This window comes from Lygodium microphyllum, chromosome 3 (assembly GCF_053477565.2).
Source record: "Lygodium microphyllum isolate KBCC chromosome 3, Lygodium_microphyllum_v1.1.10, whole genome shotgun sequence".
In the NCBI taxonomy this organism is placed as follows: domain Eukaryota; kingdom Viridiplantae; phylum Streptophyta; class Polypodiopsida; order Schizaeales; family Lygodiaceae; genus Lygodium; species Lygodium microphyllum.
Window position 1 is genome coordinate 127,341,688 of NC_141137.1, and position 23,385 is coordinate 127,365,072.

Genomic DNA, 23,385 nt, shown 5'->3' on the forward strand with positions numbered 1-23,385 from the left:
GCTTCCAAACTAATCAGGTTCACCTCACATGCACCATGTTCAGTGCCATCTACTGTAGCCAAGATTTGAACCCTTCAAGTTCCAAATGTTCATGTTGACCATAAACATCTTTCATCTCATCCCACCCTCCCATTTAGTGATGCTGTGCACTTATCAATACTTGAGTGTATGTCCAAACTTGCATATCCTTAAATGTAGAATTTGGTGATCTTGAGTTGCGTGTTTTTAAACTCCGGTTGATCTCTTTGAGTGTAAATGTTGAAGCCAACTATGCTTATGTTAAGCAGGAGCAGGAGAACAAAGATTGTAAATGCTCCATTAGCGCTAGTTTGATATCTGGAATCATCTTCTCATTGTTCTGAATGTAGTGGTAACAGTGAACATCTGCCAAAAGTTCTTCGAAAAATAGTATCTGTATTTATAGTCTAGTCGGATTATCTTTGGTTTACAGGATGTGCCTTTCTCAAATATGAAACAAAGGATCAAGCAGCAGCAGCTATCAAAGCCTTAAATGGAACTTACAAAATGGAGGTGAGCTGTATCAGATGCTCAGTATGTTCTTCCAAGCATGTGGATCTACATGAACTGTGTCTTCTCGGTGCTACATTTTGAACTGTGAAATTTGACATTCCTTTCGAGAAATATAGAAATCCCTCGAAGAAAGTCTCATTTATTTGTATCTTTGTTGGGAGAGGGTTGGAGAGTTGGTTTTTTAAGCTGTGCAAGTGCAGGCTGTTTTAATTTAGATGTGCAGTCTATGTGTGCATTTATTTAAGTCAAAGACACTTCTACTCTTAGGAGGTGAATTTCTGTTTTGGCATTTCATGTAAGCTTGTTTTTGTAATGTGTAGGGCTCGGCAACTGCTTTGGTGGTGAAATGGGCAGATACAGAAAAGGAAAGGCAAGCACGCAGGCAACAGAAGACACAAACTAGTGGCCCTGGATCATTCCAGGCACAACAGCAACAGCCTGCAGCATATGGAAATCTCCCTTTGGCATATGGAGTCAGCAGTCATGTTAATGGATATGGATATCAGGTACCAGCTTCTAGTATCTGTAGCCATTAACTGAGCTTATTCAATGTGCTTGTGTATGCCGAATTTCCTGAATGTTAAGTAAGATTATTAATGTCTTCACTACAGTATATAATACTGTTACAGGCTGTGTTTGCTGCATCCAATACTTTAGGTTTAAGTGGTAGTGAGATTTAGTTCATAAGAGGGTCAGCTTGCACCGAAATTTTCAGGCAGAAAATGGATTTGTGTAGGGCAATGCAACCCAGGGCAACTGGGTGCAAACATATGCTTAATTGTGTTTAAAAGCTCCCATTGTTCTTTTATGGCTGTGTTGAAATACTCTTGAGCATACTGCTTTGCAGCACAGTTTTATTCTACAGTTTGATTTCCTTGGCTCATTCAAAATTTCTCAAATAGAAATTTAATTGCAAAACATTATGACTGTATGTCCTATCTTTGAGGCTGGCTCACTCTGACCTGATTGAATGAGTGCTGAATTCATGTTTAGTGTTAAGTTTTCCAGAACTTTGTAGTTGTCTTACGGTGACTTTTTTTCAAGCTCTGAACATCAGCTTATGCCACCTTTGAGGCTGTTGATTCTTGCTGTGTAGAGTGTTGAAGGTGTCTGGAACTGAACGAGTTATGTATGAAGCAAGCTTCTTTCTTGTCTCATAACTGTCCCTTCTGATGCATTGTTTTGGACTATTTCAGGCTCAAAATCCTTATAGTTTGCCTCAGTATTCAACACCTCTGGCAGGTCAGTCCGTTGTAGCTGGAGCGATGGTTGGTGCTGCAAATCCTACAGTTTCTGTACCAGCAGCTGGCTATGATTTAACAACTGGGGGCAGTTCTCTTTTAGCTACAAGCTATGGAACACCCCAGTCTACTGGATACAGCTATCCTACTATTCCTACTCCTCAGTATGCAGGAGTATATCAGCCTAATCTTTTGCCACAAGGAGCTGTTACACCATACCAAACAAATGCAATGTCCAATCCGAGCATGGCTCCTCTAGTAAAGAGTGCAGTAACACCACAGGTCGAAGGTAACCTTACTCAAGCAAGGAACACTTACACATCCTTTGACTTTTGTTTTTTAAAGCTGCTGTTTTAACTAATGCCTTATAGGTCCTCCGGGTGCCAATCTTTTTATCTACCATCTTCCTTCAAATTTTGGGGATCATGATTTGAGCTCTGCATTTCAGCCATTTGGAAATGTAATAAGTGCCAAGGTTTTTGTGGACAAAAATACTGGTTTGAGCAAGTGTTTTGGTAAGTTTATATTTGATTCTTGATGTTAACTTCTCACATGGTGTGAAGCGTATTCTTATGAGTGTCAAAAATGATGTGTTTGCTTAGGTTTCGTGAGTTATGATTCTCCCGAAGCTTCTCAAATTGCTATAAATGCAATGAACGGTACTCAGCTTGGTGGGAAGAGGTTGAAAGTGCAACTGAAAAAGGACAGTCGGCAAAGCAGACCGTATTGAGGAATTTTAAAGATGATCTTGCGGTTGAATATGCCCAAATTTGTTATCGGATACCGTCTGCCTCTTTGGTGGAAGTTTAGATGACCTGTTTTCCAGAAGGGACATCGCAGATTAGTGGATGCCAACTTCCATGAAGGTGTGGGGCAGTAGCTCCTTTTGATGTACAATTAGGTGCTTTACTGGTAACATGATGATGTCAAATGCTGGCGCATTTCCATATAATTATGTATGCGGCAATCACCAGTTCTTTTAATTGCTTAGCTACCTTGCATCCGGAAATTTCCCTGTCATGTACCGATTTGTCAGTTTTAAGTATTTGTCCTATAAAATTCCAGTTTTTGTTGTTTGTTTGTTATCATTAAGCCTTGTTGAGGAATGCTGTGTTTATGTGGATTTGTATCAAGCTTAATGTGGCTGTGGTTTCTGAAGTTTGTCCAAGTTATTGTGGGCTATCCAGCAACGTGTTACCGTGGGTGTACTGTCTTGTTTCCTGGATATTATTCGTGTTGTTCTCGTGAAGTGGGGGCAGAAGTGCGTGCAGTCTGTTGAGGGTCTGAATAGGCAGAGAATCTGCCCAACAAGGATAATTGTACAGCCACATGTGACATATCATAACTCATCTGTTAAAGTCTGTGCCGAGCTATGTTTCGTGGCCGTCGATGATTGCCAGGTATTGTGAGCATTTTGTGGAGTGTCTTTTGTTTTGTTTCTGTTGTAAGTTGGCCTGGCTGCATTGTGTCACATGCTGACAACTTATGATTGGAAGTTCTCGTCTAGGTTTGTGTTTCTGTAGAGCTTGTTGTGATACCATTTAAGTGTTGTAGATAGGATGACATTTGTATCCTTATTGCATGGGCCTTAATGATGCTGCAGCTGTATACTTCTTTAAAAGGGAGTTACTTTGAGAATCTCATATGCCCTTACTTGGAAATTTGTTGCTGCAGTCATTGAGCAAATTTATGGATATAGTGCAAGAGGGCTAAAGCTCAATTTTGGCTGGAGACTTCAAACTCTCAACTCTTGAAGAAGTAAATTCACAATATGTATCCCAAAGTTGTGATTATTAACTGTTGGTTTTACGCCTATTTACCAGCTTTGACAGAAATTGTTGTCTTTGCTAGCAGGATTGCAGCAACTTGGTGTGGTGTGTGAAGCTAGAGCATGGTTCTGTGCGAATCGTTGCCATGGTCATATGGCTAACCAGTATCTAGCAGAATTCAATATACAGGCCACAGACAGGGATTATATTAGAGGAAGGCCTTTCGAGAGTTTTGTTTTCTGATTTGGAGAGTTGTACTTTTTTTTTGTTGGTTATGTGTAATTATACCTGCTTGCATTTTCATGTCCGTGACTTTTTGAAAGTGAGCTTTTGAGCAATGGGTGGAAGCTCTGGTACAAATTGAGTTTTGCCAACTAGTCATATAGAATGTTTAGCCTGAGAAGTGTCTATTGAAGGGGGTGTGGGTGCAATACATGGACTGAGCAGTTTGCTGTCTTTGTTTAGCTTATTGCCACCCAACCATGTCCAAGTGGCCCTGTGAGGAGGACTTGAAAAGAATGTTAGGGTATTGCTGATACTTGAGAAAATGATAAATGGCGAAACAAATTTTGCAGGGTGCCAGGATTACAGTAAACACTTGGCCTGGTAAGTAGATGCAAACATCATGGACAATGGCCATTCAGTTGGTTGATGCTTTGGATCTGTATCAAAAGATGGTGCTCTGATATAGTGCAGGGCTATGTCTCACAGACACTTGAGAGGAGTCTCTACATGGTCTCATTGTTATCAGGAACTGTGCTCCTGATGGCATTGAACTTCTGTTCTCCAACGAAGAACAAATTTCTCTGCACCCATTCTGTAACTGCATTGTCTAATCTCTTAGGTTGTAGAGTGGTAAAATATTGTATCATGGAGTAATATGCCTTGCATTGGGATTTCTGGCACCTTGTAGGCTATTATTTGGTTGTTTTTCAGACAGTGGATTCTGTAGAATGAAGCAAAATGTTATCTACAGTTGATTGATGAGGAAAAGCCTTATTACACAGCTTGCATGTTCAAGCAGACTTTCTGTTCTTTAGGTTTTAGCCAGCTGTTGTCCTTACAGCAGATTGTCATGAGAATGACGTCAAGTTGCTGAAGTAGGGAGGCTGCAGTAATTGGCTTTATGGATTTGGAAAACTGCTAACTGAATCACAGGTGTAAAAGTTGCACAAATGAGGAAACCATGCTATCATGGGTAATACCGTTGCATTTTGTTTGATAAGCCTGCACATGTAGTAAGCCCATCAAATCATTTAATGTGCTCCAAGTTGGCTAGCTAATATGCATTAATCCTTCAGCTTTCACATTTCTAAGAAATAAACAATACTACAAAACTAAACCCCTTTAGCTTTCATGCTGAAAGAAACAAATTACACTTTTGGTAAATGATAACCCTTCTAAACATTAAAAATCTAATGCCTTAACTCATTGAAAAGTTAAGGCTAGACATAAAATAAGGTTTGATCACAAATATGGGCTTAGTAAAAGATATGTGTGTGCACTTGCGTGTGCGCGCGCATGTCTATTACTGGTCTATAGAGAGCTGATTGTGCTTCCTTACCATAGTTACAAGGTTATGAGACTTTTTAGAATTCAGAAGTAAGACAACTCCAGAAGTATTCAAAGAGACTCTAAAAGGACACTCTAATCATCATATCATATCCTGGAAACGAAAAGGAAAATGAATTGTACACCAATTGATGTTGCAAAATAAGCACATAAGATATCCTAGGCTGAAGACCCAAAAGTCTCAAAACAGGCTAAAATGGTCGTTTCTCAGAAGCAGGCAGACTGAAACATGCTGTACTTTACAATTTCCCCTGTAATTGGAACTTTGGGATGCCGGGATTGCTACACAATGTTCAACGCAGTGCATCCCTTGCCTTCTTCTTGTTCCATCTGGCTATGGTTGTCTTCATTGTGCATAGGTTGTATCAAGGCGTTACATTTGGATCTCCAGGAGGAAATTTGATTTCCACATTAGTCTTTATAATGTTGAAGAGATCAGAAAATATCAATTTAGTTTGATGCCATGAAGTGATACATGCTTCCATCCTTCCACCTTTTCAAGCAACTTGTTTTGTGTCCTTTTTCATGATGAAGTTTGGTTTGACATTTGGGTTTCTATTAGAGAGAGTGATCCCCACATGAACGTCTCCCTTATTAATATCAAAGAATGAAGTAAGATAATGCCAATTTAGTTGGATGCATGAAATGTGATTTGTTTTTAGAAGTTGGGAGAATATATCAAAAGCATTAGATGTAATTATTGAAAAGGATTTATCAAAACTTCTGAGTAGACAAAATTTTTGCCTTTCAATTGGGTGTTTAAATCTTGCATATGATGAGACGTTTGATTAAATTGATGTGAATACGAGTGACTTGCTTGTAGAAGCTAGATGAAGTATGGAGGGAATAATGAATGTATTTTTTTTGAAAAAAATAATTTATGCAGAGAAGTTATCACTAGTTGACTCCCCCATGTGCTAAGTGTGTACCAAACAATATGTGTGGAACAAACAATGTGTATGATGTGTAATGATGCTCAAATTTGTGAAATATAAACATAATTGACAAATTAAGGCATGCCCTATCATTCATTTTCTTTCTTGTTGCTTGTTCATAGTTTCAAGAATGCTCTAGCCTTTGTTGTGTAGGTTAGATATACAATTTTAGGTAGATACATGCATATGTTTTTATGTTCTTGGGTGTCTTGAAGTTTCCCAAAAAGAAGTGATATGTGTGTGCCTAGAATGTGTACATGTTAAATGATTTGTATTGTGTGGTGTGTCTAATGGCTCCAAAGTGTTTATACTTGTATGTTGGATAGTTTGCAATTCATGTGCCCCTCGATTTTGCGCTCATGGTTAGTACTACTACATTTTTTTGCTATTTAAGATATGTAAAATTGGTACTTTGCATGTTGCGCTCTAGTTAGGAAGGTCGTCTACTTTATTGCTTTTACTATCAACTTTTGAAAATGAAAGATTGACATGAAGTTAGACATGCTTTTCAAGTCGTAAGAGCATAGGTTGAAAGAATGGTTATGTTTTAACACCCCATGCATATCTAGCATTACAATACAAAGGACTTATATTCCCAATCATTTAAGTGTTTAAACTTATGTTATAAATCTTTGTAACTCACCCACATAAAACATACAAATAACATTACACAAACTGTTCCAAAGGAATTGTTGCAATTTGTAGGACATACATGAACTTAAGTGTAAATGCTTAGATGACATCTGAACACTCAAATATGTTACAAAGGGAATCCTATTCATCTTAACAATATGAGTTATGGCTAAGTTACAATGCGAGCATTCAAATATGAGAATTCAATGTTCTGAACACTCAATGTTTTGACCCTACAATGTTTTGAACACTCAAATATGTTACAATGTCTTATGAGTTCTATGGAAGCATTAATTTGTAGGCTCAAGACAAGGGAGAGGTGTGAGTTGAAATATCAATAGTAGGGTGGGTTTCTTACATTGAGGATTTTATTCAGAATGGCTTTTAGAAGTTTTTGTAAGTCCTCAAGAGTATCATAGCTTATCTCATTCTATCTTTCCTTGTTAGTATAAATATACTCATTGAATAGTATTATTTTTGTACTTGGAGAAGAAAACTATTAAAGCTATTAAGAGATCTTTGATTCTTTATCAAACAAATTGATTTCAATCAAAACTTGAGCTTACATAATATGCACATTTTAAGAGAAAGCTGCAACTTAAGATAGTTATCATAAAGCATGGATTGTTGTGATCATGGACATCCTACAATTTGGTTATCAATTTAGTTTGATTATAAGATAAGTTTGTGAATTTGGTAAATGCACATTGGAAATTAACATCCTTATCATTGAAGTGGAGATTAGAATACATGCTTTGCCACAATCTAAAAGTCATACTATCGATTGGCTTCACCATGATGGGTTGCTTGTGCCATCTCAAATGTAATTTTCATTCTTCCAAAATATGGAAGTAACACCATACAAAGTTGTTTTCTTTCATAAATAAAGACACTTTGTTAGAGCCCTCACAAATATTTCTCTAACATTGGCAATGAATCAAATGTGATCCAATTGAAAATATCATAACATGATTCTTGAGATTAAAAGTTGGTTGAGATAATTTCAAGTGTAGCTTTCTTGCAACAAAATCAGTGGAGCATGACATCTTGGGGGATTTTGCCTTCCATGTTTTTGAGGGTGCATAGTCTTACATTGTCATGAGTGGGAATTCATATTACTAATGATATTAGGTGGTAAACAATTCACTTAGCTCAAACTCTTATTAAGGAACTACAATGTGGCATTTATTTACTTTTATTGGCATTTTATGCCTTTATTGTCCTAATAAGGGCGGTGACTATATTCCTTAGAGCTTGCATGTAAGCATGATGCATCTTCCTTGTGTCAGCAAATATGAGAGAACATGGAACCATAAGTTTTGCATGGAGGAGAGGAGATGAAGCAAGGATTTATACTATGAGAGGATTTTTTTGGAGTAAATGAAATGATTTAAAGAGGGAGAGAAGGTGAAAATAGTGTCTTAGAGCTTGCATGTAAACATGATGCATCTTCCTTGTGTTAGTAGATATGAGATAACATGGAACCATAAGTTTGCATGGAGGAGAGGAGATGAAGCAAGGATTTATACTATGAGAGGATTTTTTGGAGTAAATGAAATGATTTAAAGAGGGAGAGAAGGTGAAAATAGTGTCTTAGAGCTTGCATGTAAGCGTGATGCATCTTCCTTGAGTTAGTAGATATGAGATAACATGGAACCATAAGTTTGCATGGAGGAGAGGAGATGAAGCAAGGATTTATACTATGAGAGGATTTTTTGGAGTAAATGAAATTATTTAAGGAGGGAGAGAAGGTGAAAATAGATTCTATAAAAAATGGTTGGACAAGCAAAAAAATTGGTTTGCACATTTTTCCAAATGAGGGGAAGAAACATTTTGAGATGGTAGGGTGTTCTTGGTTTGGTTAATTATGAGTCTAGCTAGGTGGTGGATATTGATTAGCTAGTAAGGTGGGTGGTTGTTAATAATTGGCTAGCTAGGTGGAGGGTTGACATTGGATGGCATGGGCTTAGAGGGGGTGCTTTGTCACAAGTGGTGTCCATTGAGTGGTCCCAATGGGCTGCCCTAATGAAGTGTATTGTGAGAGCTGCCTAAAGCTGCATTGCAATGTGGTTTTAGGCCATACCCTTTCTTGCCTTGATGCCTTGTCGCATGTTCATCATTAGTGTCATCCATGAGCACTAGATGCCTCATATGTCTTCAATTGCTAGTCATGCCCTAGAGAGTAGCACACTTGACAAGTGAATTTGCAAGGTCTCCTTGATCGTGACTTACAAGTAATGAAGTGTGGCCAAGTCTAGCTTTGTGATAGCGAAAGCCATAGACTCGATCTCTTGTGGCATGTGGGCTCTACCTCTAGGTGCAATACCATCCTACCCTATTCATTCCATGAGGATGGCTTGATGTCCAATGTGTCCATGCCACAAAAGATAATTTTCTACATTGATGTTAGAAGTTGGCATCCTTGTGAGACAGGGAATCGCACTTATCGCTAAAGTAAGATGGCTATTAGTATCAAGATCAGCACTCTGTTATACAGTGTGATGGGGCCTCATGACGCTACCCACCCAAGGCATCGCAAGCAGGTACTTCGCATCGCGTAGCTTCTCCGACTCAGTCCACACGTTTAGCCTCTTGGTAGCGAGGATTTGTCTATGCTTGTCAACGATATTCTGCATGAACCGCTTGACCTGAATCACCAGATGCATTGCGTCCAAGAAGCCAAAGACGGAGCAAGGAGGCATGCGGCAGGAAGGACCGGACTGTCAGCACCCTTGCCGCCTCCATGCCTATATGGATTGCCACTCGATCAACAACGTGGGAGCCCCTCCAACCCACGGTCCTGCCCCCGTCACCCTCTACGACGCCCCAACCCGACCTTGGTCGAAGTCCTCTTCTTTCGACAATGCCACGACGCCATCTAGGCAGGCGTGACTCGCTTGCGCTGAAGGCAGCCAATAGCTCACAATCTAGCAGTCACTAGAATCAGTACTCCTCCATTGGCGTTCGAGAGTTACTTGTCCTTGCCGCCGTGCACCCTCGGCCGACGGACACTGAAAAGGATCTCGTCACTTCCCCCTGCAACGTGCGCTTCTCCTGTCTCGGCCTGGTGCACCCAACATCATATGGACCTCTTCGACATCACGTCAGTAGTTGTTGTAAGCCCACCTGCCAATCTCCAACAAGTCCACATTTTCTCCTCGTCCTCCTTATTGCCGTCGTGAGGGCCAGGGCTATGAATGTAGGGGAGACAGAGAGGTAGTGGGCCTACTAGGCAAAGAATGCACGCTGTAAGAAAGAAAGGAAGACATATTAATGTCTTCTGAGGGTGGGGATAGATCTCAAGTGGGTTTTTTGATGTGGCAGCAAGATCACACACACACACACACACACACACACACACACACTCTCTCTCTCTCTCTCTCTCTCTCTCTCTCCTTTTGATAAAGCATTTCTCATCGTTGGATTTGCATGGTCCACACAAGTTGTTACTTGTGTGTGGTTGTAGTGCTTTCTTGTTGCCGCCTCTCAGCCCTAAGTGTGTCTTGCGGAGCTGGTCATGTGATGAGGTTCACCTTTACCTTTTGATGTGGCATCATTGTCCAAAAAATGGGCAGCTTATTGAGGTTGTAATGTTTTGAGACGGGCTTTACCCTTGTCTTAAAGTTCTTAAAAATGTTAATGTTTTGTGCCCCTTTCTAATCCCAAATTGTGTGTTGGAATAGTGGTAAGATTGGTTACTTTTCTATTGCCACTACATGGGTTCAATTGTCACAAATGGTCATCATGAAATTTATATTCTCATTTAACTTTCCTTAACTTAAATTCTTGTATTTACATGCGATATAACAATATCTGCTATCCATGTAACATAATGTATTGAATATACAATCTCATTCTTTTAAATCAATCTTGTTAAAGGGGTATAAATTTTTTAAAAATATGGAATAAAAATTTATGGAGCACTACATATGAAATTGCCACTAGTTCTAATTGGAGTAGGAAGAAAAAAGGAATAAAAGTTGATGGAATGCTACATATGAAATTGTCATTGGTTGTGATTAGAGTTAAATGAGGAGATTTTTAAATATGTTTGAATTGTTACCATGTTTGACATAAAATGAAAAGATTATTTAAGACCCATAGTTTCTTGGTTCTAAACCCACAAGCTTAGCTCTCTTAGGTAAGGGAAGTTCCATTACACCACATCTCTCAATGTGATTGAATGTTCCCACATTAAATTTTATAATAAAACAACCTCGATTTGATGGACTTTCAACAATGAAACCCGTTTGTCTAATAATGATGCCACGTCAAAAGGGAAGTGTGGACCCCATTGGGCAACTAGCTCTGCAAGACAACAACCTTATCGGCTTGAGATCTATCCCCACTTGTCTTTTGAGGCTAAAATTGGCCCATGAGATAAAATCATGTACACGGTTGATCGTCATTAGACATCCAAGTGTGAGGTGCTAAAAGGGTCTACGTCAATAGATATAGTGCTCCTTGCTTTCCACTACCTTTTTGCATAGTTTACAGATCTACTAAATATTGGGGAAGTGGGTTGTCTTCTTGGTCTCAATCTCAAGTTATTCATAGGATACACTAAACTAGCCACCAATGGCTACTCGCATCTCATGTGTTACGCATACATCTAGGTGTCTTGGTCTCACAACCTATTTTGGGGAGTATACTCAAACCATTGCTTGCAATAGGACAACCCATCTATCATCACGTCCCCCCCAACCATGGTCTGCATATTTAGCTCCTATAGCACCTCCCTCTTCTACTCACCTTGTTCTTCCACTTCAACCTAGAATCCATATACTTCCATTATTGCTATTGATATACCTGATGCATCATGGTTTGCCAAAAACATGGAATCCATTGATTGAATGTATGAACAAGTACAATGATAATATCATATCCATAGTACTACATCAAATGATGGGAATAAGAATAACAATAGGAAAAACTATCTATAAAAGTCCCTCAATGTGAGATGCATACAACGAAGGACAAATGTGTATACAATCAATAAAAAAAAGTAGGTATGGAATATAAGGCCAAAAAAGAGAAGGGTGCTCCATGAAGGTCAAATGGTCACCATTTGATAACTCATCCCGTTGATGCAAGGAACATCAAAATAAGCATGCAATATTATCAAAAGATCAATCTAGAGTAGAGAATGCATCACAAGAACTAAAAAATTGTTGCATTAAATGGACATGACATACACGACCACTAGATGTATATAGCTTGTTGGTAAGTGAAATCATAGACCATGTCTTTCTGCATGTAGTATCTCCAAGCCTATAGGATCATGATTTGTAATGGAGTGCTACAACAAAAAGGACAAAGTAGTATTGTTGGAATTAGGTTATTACTAAGAGCAACACATAAAATAAAAAAGTCAATATAACTAATAGAGAACTTACAAAATCCTCCAAGTAGGTCCTATGGCTACCTCTCCCAAGGTGATGCATAACTTTTACCTCCAATCGTGGCCTCAATACCGCCACCATTGCCTTGGAGAGTCCATGGTCTCCTCTCTGAGCCTTCTTCAATCCTCCTGATCTAGCCACTCAAGCTTTGATGCACCACTCTTTATTTCCTTCTATACATCCAACCATTTGTGATGCAAAGACGCTATTATAGAGTCCTTGCTACTCTTCTTTGGTACATTTTTCTAATGATCCAATACATTCTGTCTAAAAACCTACTAGCACAACTTATGTATAATGCAATCAACATAAGCAAGTAGTCAATGACTGTCAATAAGCACATGTAAATATGATTAATTCTACAGCTCCATAGCTTTATCTTGGCATAGCTCGATATACATTGAAAGATCTATATAGAGGTCTCTGCAAAAAGAAGAGTCTAATTTGCTCTTGAAGAATTCCTATACGCTTGTCTCCTCCACTAGATTCCTTGTGCTTATCTCCTCCACATGGCACAAGCCCTTCTCATCTTCCACTTCTTGCAAGTCATTCTTTCTACCTACATGCTCTCCACCTCCATACTAGGAACATTTCTTCCATCATATACTCCAGCCATGTAAGGCATTACAAGCACAACATACAACCAATGAGGTTGCTGTGGGTTAGGATAGAAGATTACCTATATAAAATTAGTTAAGAACTTGTTGCAAAATAAAAAGTATTTGTGGTCTTTATTTTGCTAATTGAAATTGAAAAAAGGCCATGTATCTACTCACAATGACTCGAGAAGACAAAAATGTCTCACAAATTGTTCCATCTTTTCTTGGAATCTATCTCCAAGAACCCAAATAGCCCTTGTTAAATAGTTGCCCTCACTTTCTCTAATACCACTTTAAACCATTGCACATAAAATATGATTAATGAGAAGCTACGATAATCTATTGAAATCACACTTTGCAAGTTGCCAAAGTACTCCATCTCATCCACTATAATATTTAGATCTATGGCTCACCATTAATTTTCTTACTCAAACTTTGCCATGGCACCACAATCCATCATCAAGCATAATTTATCAATGCACTCTACTAAAAAATGTTACCTATGTGACCATTGCGCTATAGACTTTGTACTATATATTAAAAATTTTGTACTATACATTGAAACTTTTGGGTCAGTTGTTACTTACATTTGCAACAATGAAGAAATCATATGTTTACCTTTGGACCACATTTCCTAGAGAACTCCCACTCCTCTCCAATGACTTCCTTTGTGTGTATCATACAACCAACTTGCATGCATGAGCGCCGTAGTAAGTCCTCTAGGACCTTGGGGTATTGAATAAGTCATTGATGTGTATTGCATCGAGACTCCAATTAGATTGCCCCTCATTATCTTTTAGTGACCTCATACCTATTCAGCCACTCCTCCATGGATGCATGGTACAACATATAAAAATGATTCATCTTCTCCTCCATCGTTTCATCCATCCGCTTCTCTATCCCCTTTCCAACTATCACATCTCCAATTAGTATGCCATAATTCTTGAGCATCCATAGCATTCTATTGCCCCTGAGTGAAAGCACACAACTAGAAGCAAGAGTAAAGCAAGAGCTATCATGCATGGAGAGAGAGAGAGAGAGAGAGAGAGAGAGAGAGAGAGAGAGAGAGAGAGAGAGAGAGAGAGAGAGAGAGAGAGAGAGAGAGAGAGAGAGAGAGAGAGAGAGAGAGAGAGAGAGAGAGAGAGTATGTGGGAACTCCGATAGTCACAATGTGTAATCAACCTTTCCTTATTCAATAGTCACTAAAAGAATAAAGAATAAAGTGACAATGATGGGTGGCTACTCCCTGTAGTGTACATATGTGCGATCACTGTGTGTATAATAAATACATGGAAACATAGGCACATGCACCTTTACTCCCAATAACCTTGCACTTAAAGGCAAATGTGTTGTGAGTGAGGAGAGAATAACAAAAATGTGACAAAGTAAAAATATATATAAAGTAAAATAGGATGAGGAATAAGCTCATATTATCTTACGCCCATCATCTTCCTAAGAAAGGTAAAACATTCCACTAAGAGACTTTTAATGAGTAGATCTGCAAGATTCTCGTTAGTCGAGATCTTGACAAGCTCAATAGACTTGTCCTCTACTACTTTGCTAATGAAGTGATATTGCACCTCAATGTGCTTTGTCTTTGTATGAAAGAACAAATTCTTAGTCAACTAAATAACACTCATAGATTCTGAATGCAATATAAGAGTAGCAATGATAGTAAGATCGGCACAAAACGACCTAACCATAGGGTCTCCTTGCAAGCCTCAATGGTTGCAATATACTTTGCCTCAATAGTAGATAAGGCCGTGCATTTCTATATCTTGAACATCCCAGAAATAGTACCTCCAGCAAAGATAAAGACATAGCCAGAGGTGGACTTCCTACTATTTGTATGTCATGTATAGTGTTAGTAAATGTAACCCACTATTATAGCATACCATAGCAAACACATGTAACTACACTGCCTTTCAAGTTTCTTAGGAAACTTGAATGTTGTAAGTTTAGTATGGTGGTTTAAATTATATTAAAGTTGAAGATTGTAGGGAAGAACCTCTAGTATTAGCTATTACCTAGAAGAAAAATTTGTTCTAAAAATTAGGCAAAAACAAGAGGAGGTGCTTGTTGGAAAACCTTTGCAAGTGCAGGAAATCCGTGAATGTTAGGTAGTAAGGAGATCAAGGTGTCAACCATAAATAAAGTGATCCTAAAGAATACTTTTTGACCTGTAGTGGCTCAAACTATCAACTTAGTGGATGAAGTTGAAGACAATGAGGAGGAGTTATTTCTTTAGGCAAACCCTTCAATGGTACTTTTGTTTGAAATAAGTGTGGATAGCATCATCCAAAGGTATCAAGAACAACTTAGTAATGCAAGAAATCTATTTCTAAACAACAATTTGTTCTTTTTGCAATTTTGGACAATTCAAGATAGTACGTTGAAGGGATTTTGGCAAGTCAAGAGCAATTTGAAGTTCAAAAAAATGCAAGGACTAAAGTGGATCAATTAGTTTAGGATTCAAGATCTATGCAACTTGATCCTAAGCAGTAGGAAAAGCTTTAGGATCAAGATATTGAAGAATTTCAACATATTGACAATGCAAATGTTCAATATAAAGAAACATAGAAGACTATCATTTAGGCTGAGCAAATATATGAATATACTATGAGAAAGTCTACAAGAGTTGTGGAGGATGAAGTTCAAAAATTCAATTTGAATGAAGTTGGAGAGGATAAACCCATTAAAGTAAGCATTTATATATAGGAAGATTTCAAGGAAGATATTGTAAAGTTGTGCAATGACTTTCAAGACATATTTGCTTCAAACTACATTGATATGAGGGGCTTTGATCGAGTAGTGTGTCAGCACAAGATTAACTTGAAGAAGGATGCCAAATCGATTATACAAAAGTGCATCCTAACTATTCTAAGGAGATGAAGAAAGAAATTTATCAACTCTATCGAGACTTGGTATTATAAAACTAGTAAAGGAGGTGACATGGTTGTCCCCTATAATGGTGGTGCCTAAAAAGAATGGGAAGATCAGGGTTTGTTTTGACTACAAAAATTTAAATGCAACAATAATATGGGACCCCTTCCCAATGCCATTTCTACTCATTTCCTTCTTGATGACGTAGTAGGACATGAGATGTATAGTTTTTTAGATGGGTTCTCTAGTTATAACTAGATCAGAATATGCATCTAGATGATATGGATAAGATTGTATTTATTATGGAATGGGGAGCTTATGTCAATACTGTGATGAATTTTGGATTGACGAATGAACCTTCAGACTCTCAAGAAGCTGCTCACAAGACCTTTGATCCATAATTAGCAACCTTTATGAGAGTGTTAATCGATGACTTTTGTGTCTTTGGAAGCAGGATTGAGCACCTAAAATTTAAGGCTATGTTTTGAGAGGTGCAAGAAATTTGGCATGTCCTTAAGCCCATTCAAGTCAATCTTTGTAGCTAAGAGGGGAGTATTGTTGGGTTATATTTTATCAAAAGAGGGAATGATTATGACCTAAGGAAGATATATTCTATGCCAAAGACTAAAGCTACAATAAAATTTCAAGAAGTGATGAGATTTGTAGGTCACATCAAGTGGAGCAATGTGTATTTGAGGTATTTATCTCTTATTTGTTCTCCCCTCACTACTCTATTGGATCCCCAGGAGGAAAACCAAGAAAGTAGGGAAACTACTACAAGAAAATCTATCTTGTCACACCAACAAGCATATTCTTCATACTTTAATCAACCATAAGAAGAAAGATGAGCATAAATCTTCACATAGCATCACATAGAAAATCTCCCGCGGATTTATTACAACAAATCTTCAACATATTCTTCATAGAAACCATCAAAGAACCAAAAGAACACAAAGGAATAATCAACTTTGAATGGAATTCATCACATAATATTCATATTTGATCATCTTCATAGTCTTTTTCTCATGTATATACAATGGTTTTTATAGAGAATTGGCTATCTCTCATACACTCTCTCTCACATATGCATTCTCATAATAGGACATTGGAATAAAAAAGAACAACTCTCAATAATCCTCTCTTGGTTGTGGATACCCTTTCCAAGAGGTATGCTTGATATGAAGGGTCACCAAAGCCACTATAGTGTCCCTTGGAAGCTCATTAGTGTCACTGTCACTTCAGTCTTCAATTCAAGTATTCATCAACTACTTCTTCTGCTTCTTCAACTATTTTGAGCATGTATTCTTCATCTTCCAAGGTTACAAAACATCCCCAATCTAAACATCCATCCATCAGAACACATACAGAAGCAAACAAAGGCTTATAAACCACATACAAAAGCACTACAAAAGGTCAACAAAAGGCATAAAAACCATATAGCTCAAACCAAAACCAACTCAAACCATCCAATACTCTCTCAATCATTCCTCAAATCATTCATTCACAATCTCAACCTCTCAAATAGAAAGAAAAAAAATCAAATCAGAGGCAAAACAAAGCTTAACAGAACAAAATAGACACCATAGAACCTAAAAGAACATCATATCTCAACTAAAAACCTTCATGAGCTTCTCAAACCTGCTCAATCTAATGCACAAGATCAAAAAACACTTCAAAAAAAAAAACCAATCATTCCATCATAAAATCAACCACTTAGCTCACAAAAACAACAAAAATCAGCCCAAAAAACAAGTCAATTCTGCCCTCAACATATCCCCACCTTAATAGGCTTTAGAAAAAGAGTGCAAATACAATGCTTTATAAGAATTGAGTGGTGGCACCTTCTCCTACTATGCATATGGGATTTTGGTCCTATCCATGAACTAACCTCGACCCCACCAAGCTCCAAAATAACTTGGATCTATCCAAAAGATTGACGAGAAAGGAGAACACCTTGAAGCATGAACCAATGCTAATCTTACAAAATATAACAAAAAAAAAACTAGTAGAGGATATAAGAGGTTCTTTGATTCCTTTGCAAGTCTTCCAAACTTGAGGCATATCAATAAATCAGCATATTTGAATCTTTTCAGCTTTCTCAAACCATATCACTAGAAGGACACAAATCAAACACATCCACACACAAACACATAACACATAGAAATCTAAATAACACCCCAATAAGGGAGATTAAAGCTCAACCACCAATTACATCCAGAAACAAATAATCAATGAAGATGTTCTCTTTTAAAGGCCAAATAATTTCGAAACCTATCCATGGAAATGAACTTATCCAAAAATGTCTTGGAAGGATTTTGAAAGAATTGCAAACAACACATCCTCTCCACAAGGACAAGATATCTGCTGGGAAGACAAAGAGCATGGAAATACAAGATATCCACTTATGGGGATCAATATCCACATTGACATTAATGCACAACTTTGGTACTAGCTTCTAATCATTATGAGAAGGATGATGCATGTATGCTAAGTACCAAGGAAAATGAGCAGTTAATCTAATTGAAGGATCAGTAGATTGATGATAGATCTCGAAAAGTTGTAAATAAGTCTAACAAGCTTGCATAGAAGTCTACCAATTCATGTAAAATACCAGCTTTTGTTATTGATAATGCACAACGAAAGAATGATCTAGCAGGACGTATTCCATAAATTGCTCAAAACAATACCATAAAAGGTCCATTCTAGATTGAAGCCTTTCCACCTTAGCTTGGAATAAGGGACAATGGTTGCATTGCACTGGAGGGTAACCAAGCCCATAGCTAATAAAGATAGTACTGATGGTACATTAGGACTTGGAGGAATGAAGTGTGATTGAGGCAACTATTCTTTTAACTCCTCAATCTTGGTATTTTGATGCTCAATTGTGCAGTTTGCTAATTGTAACTTGAATGTTTGGGCACCAATTAAAGCTTTAAGCTCCTGGGTTTCCTTAAAAAGATGATCTTTATCCTTAGTGATAGTAACTACCTAAAACTTTGCTTCAATCAATTGGGCTTGCAAATATGATATTTCCACTTTTTGGGCCTCTAGCAATTTAATCTGTGACTCCATTTGTTTGAAAATATAAAAAAAGGGTTTCCTTAGTAGAGGCAAGCTTAGTATTAGCCTTATTGTAGCTCCTCGTAGAAAGAAGAGTACAACTGTTGAACACAAGCAGTAACTGATATTTCTATTGAACTTTGAATGTCCTTCCACAAGAAAGGAATGATATCTCCTATCACTAGGTGATGCAAAGAAGGAAATGATATGTCTAAACTACCATCTCTATGTACCCTAAATAAATTTGTAGATGTAAGACATATGGGAAGGGTATTTCCTGATGTAGTAGGGATTGACACTAGAGGAACTAGAGCATGAACTATTTCAGCCACACACTTTAAGCACTTCCTCTGAATAACCAGGGGAAGAGGGGAGTCATTATCTTTAAGGATAGGTTCAGAATCATCAATAGGAGGAGGCAGAACCACAATAGGATTTTCAAGAGGTGATAGAATTTCCTTTGCAGGGGCAAAGTATGTCAAGCAAACATACAAGTAAGAACCATAGGTGACATTAGTCATATTACCCCTAGTGACCTTAATAAAGTGTTGATCCATTTTGGCAAGGAGATAAGAACTCTAATCAATGGTCATGCCCTTGAGCACCATTTTGAAAGTAGTGAATAAATTCTTTGACATGTAATTAGATGGAGTCTTGGCAAGTATGAACACGTTCTGAAGGAATTGACACAACTGTTTACAAAAGGGATAAGAGATTATGGAAACTCAAACATAGGATGTAGTGATGACACATTTAGCATCAATAAGTTATTAATCTATCTCTACAAGAGCTTCATAATTTTTGCATTAGAAAAGAGTTGGCGGGCTGTTGGAAATGTCTCCCCATGGTAGGGAAGAGATAAAGCCTTTCCAAGCCTCGAGGTGTCATTAAGACAATGGTATTATGGACAGAACTAGACTGCTTGCTATAAGAGGTTAATAACTGATTACACAATGTAGAATCATTAGGAATGAGTGGCAATGAGAGAGCCACAAAATGGGATAGTCGCAAATTGACCAAATGAACATATTGGATTGGGGAAGGAGTTTGAGGTGCCATTCAGATGAGAATAAAACACACATCACATAAATAGACACAAAGAAGGCCTACAAAATAATAGAATAAAAGACATATAAGATTTCGACAAAGTACCAGCTCATACACAACATGATCTACCCACATATGTGATTGATAGCTTCATGAGATGCAAATATACATGCACCTTGATCCCTGTGTTAAGAAAAAATAACAAATTATATATACACCGTACCCGAACTACATTAGCGTGACCATCAAAATACAAAAAATACAACAAACTTCACCACATTGACACTATAGAACCAAGACCGGACTACACCTAATAATAGGGATTGATTAAGAGCTTGTGCCACCCTCATACCCATGCAGCACATTCATTAATGAGATGATAGATGTGAAATGTATATAGATTAAGATTTAGTGTCAGGTGAATTTTAAACAAAATTATTAGCAATGGGTGATTTTTTAATTTGGTGATCAACCTTAAAAAGGAAAACAACATTCCTTTTATCCATTAAAAAAATTATTACATGTTCACAATGCATTAAATGAACCCTGGACTTCGAATCCAATTCTGAGAGTCTCTAAATGCATATTCATTTTTATAAATTATTGTGTGTGGAGCACATTTTTTACCAACATGTGCATGAGTGATAGTTGGTTCATTTTATTACAAATTACTATATGCATATTTAGCACATGAAGCATGTGAAATATGAACTATATGTTTATTTTATTTTATTTAAATGATGTGTATTGAGAGCACGGATGCACATGAAAAAGTGATCGATTGATTTATTTTAGTAATTTAAATGTGGTTTGTGGTGCACCAAATAGAAATGAAAAAACTTGATACCTATAGGGTGTGTGAATGCACCCTAATCTGAATGAGCACATGAAAAATCAATTAATGGAGAGCAAACCACAATCATGAAACAATCCCAAAATGCAATCCAACCAAGTAGAAAATTAACAACGTAAGGAGACAAAAGTAAAAATATAACATGCAATTTTTATGATTTTTTTGGGAGTTTTATAGATTTTTTCTCAATTTATTGGATTTTGGTTTTTTAAAAAAATTAAAAAAAGTAAAGAAAGAAAGAAATAAAACCAACCGAGAAGAGGGATTTTGAGGATATGATCAATCAACTTGGTTGGTGTGTGTTTTGTTGTGTTAAATAAATAATATTGGGACATGTATAACTATGTGTTTGGTTTGCTTTGTTTTATTTAAGGTTTTTTTAATAATTTTATTTTTTATTTTTAAATTTTTACTCAAAATCTAAAAATGATGTATCATGAGTTTTTTTCATTTTGGTAAAATTTTGACTATATTTTTGAATTTTTATAAATCTTAGGGTTTTTAAACTTTTTCTTTGATTTTATTTTAGATTTTTTCTTTTTTGGTTATTTTTAATGGAAATTGAATATTCCAAAATTTTCATATTTCTGTTTTTCTTTTTCCAAAATTTTTGTAATTTTTAAGTTTTTTAAATAGCATTAAAAATACTTTTTAAATGGAAGAAGGCTTGTACCTAGACCCGCTACACTATACGTGAATAACATCTCTATGAGCTGCACAACATGATTAGGATGACATGTGCATCCTCGCACGTGAAGGACAACAAGTCAATCACGTATGCGCGAACACTAAGTCACAAACAAACACCATAGGAAACGTCAACACAAGAATAGTGTCGATGGCAACTGGGTTGGAAACACGTGTGGCTACATGGGAATAGGGTGTACCAAGGGAATGGGGGGTTCAAAGATGAGACATCCTGTGGGAGCACAAAAATGGGGGCTACGTAAGAGAAACATGTGTGGGTTGGAGATGGTGGGGGGAAAGGAGCTCACGGGGGTCAATGGGAATAGGGGTCTATGGGGGGTGGGGGGGAGGAGAAGATGGTTGAGAAGGAGCTGGTGGGGGAGGTGTAGGGAGGGAGGAGGAGGAAGGGACAACGAGGGAGGAAGAGGTGGTGGGGGAGGTGGGAGGAGGAGAGGGCAGGAAAAGGGAGTTCTAGTGGGTGGGGGGATGGTGGGAGACGGATGACGGCGAGCTGGGGGCAAGGATGGGAGGTGGGCCCAGGTTGGGGGTAAGATGGAGGGGAGGGGATGAGCAGGGATGGGATGGTTAGGCACCGAGCGAGGGCATTTTGGGGGGTAGGAGAGGTGCTGGGGAAGGGGAAGGGGTAGGCAGCAAGGTAAAGGGGGGGGGAAGGAGGATAGAGTGCAGAGCATGGTAAGAAGGGAGAAGAGGAGGAGAAGGAGAAGGAGCAGAGAAGAGGGGGAGGAGGAGAGAGAGGAGAAGAAGAAGGGTGGAGGAGATGGGGAGAGAGAAAGAAGAGGAAGGAGAGAGAAGAAGAAGAAGAAGAAAGAGAGGGGAGGGAGGAAGGGACACAAATGGGTGGGAAAGGAGTATTTTTTTTAAACAAAGGAAAAATTGAAACCCCCCGCCTCACACAAAAGCGTGGGTGGGGTAAAAAAATTTGCATTGCCATGAGTGGATGGAAAGGGGAGAAGCAAAAGTAGATCGGTCATAAGACTTTGGAACCAATCGCATGCATTTCGAGGTGAAAATCGCGCGATCGCATGGACACACATGCTCAATGAGACTAAAAATTCACCGAAAAATTAATTCAAAAAGATTTAGGCATTGGATTAACGTGCGATAAAAAGGAAAAGTGAGCAAGATTAAAAAGGAACGGGGTGGACAACAAGAACGATACATCTGGCATGAAAAATAGGCATTCACACAAAAAATTTATTTAAAAAACTCCCAAAAATATGATCGAAAATTTTGTAAAAAATGCTCTAAAAAATGTGCTCCCAAAGACACACATTGCTATCAAATCAAAACATGGGTCCAGTGAGAACAGGGGTGTTTACATGAAAAATTGGCAAAAACGAACACAAAAAGCGAAACAAATTAATTCTAGAAGATCCATTAGTCAAAACAGAGTGCAACATAAAGGAGCACTATTATCATGGTGGTGTTTAACAAGGCTATCATGTCAAAATGTGGTTCTAGTGGCAAGAGGATACATTCACATGGAAAAACGTAAAAAATATGTATGAAACACAATCGAAAATTAATAACACGAAATCTGTGTACCAAAATGAATGGGAAGAAAAAAGAAAAAAGAATAGTTGGATGCATTGCTCAAGGGTACCCTTAAAAGACGTAGATATGGTATATATTGGTTCAAAAGAAGCAAGTTAGGTCTTTGAAAACCAAGAGGATAAAGCCCAAAGGCATTGACTAAGGATACTTTGGAAAAGTTACTTTGGATAAGTTGGATAAACTATGTAAATCCACCCTCACATTATCATTGTCTAACCAAGTTTATTCCAAAGTTGTGGCACCTAAAGATAATGATTGGCAATCATATGAAAAGATATGTAATCTTTATGATAAGCGCTGTCCTGCTTTATAGATGTCTTGGTTGAAATAGCTCATGTACCTTCACATAAAGGAAGGAAGTAGTGTGTTTGCGCATTTGAATGAATTGCATTCTATATTTAGCCAGTTGACTTTGCCAGACAGTGAGTTCAAGGATAATCTCCCTTTCTTGTTCTTGCTTGTGACACTTCCTAAGTAATGGGACACTTTCCATACTGCCATGTGTGCTAATATGCCTAATGATTGTTTGAAACTCCAGGATGTTGATTGTGCCTTACTATAGAGGAGAAAAATAGAAAGAATGTGGATGTAGCCCACA

General features: G+C 37.8%; 1 protein-coding gene across 6 annotated transcripts in view; it reads left to right on the plus strand.

The window, feature by feature from the left end:
* The window catches only part of LOC148038874 (RNA-binding protein BRN2-like), a 29,975-nt gene extending 26,060 nt beyond the window's left edge, over positions 1 to 3,915 (plus strand). For 2 of the 6 annotated variants that reach the window (XM_087674761.1, XM_087674767.1), the window contains exons 5-11: positions 452 to 531; positions 852 to 1,037; positions 1,728 to 2,061; positions 2,144 to 2,287; positions 2,375 to 3,172; positions 3,447 to 3,530; positions 3,627 to 3,915. In XM_087674761.1, the coding sequence (XP_087530887.1) occupies positions 452 to 531; positions 852 to 1,037; positions 1,728 to 2,061; positions 2,144 to 2,287; positions 2,375 to 2,502 (872 nt within the window). In that variant the 3' untranslated portion in view covers positions 2,503 to 3,172; positions 3,447 to 3,530; positions 3,627 to 3,915. Of the gene's footprint in view, positions 1 to 451; positions 532 to 851; positions 1,038 to 1,727; positions 2,062 to 2,143; positions 2,288 to 2,374; positions 3,173 to 3,446; positions 3,531 to 3,623 lie in introns of all 6 variants that reach the window. The other 4 variants (XM_087674766.1, XM_087674762.1, XM_087674765.1 and 1 more) reach the window with 4 other exon arrangements.
* Positions 3,916 to 23,385: the final 19,470 nt, after the last annotated feature.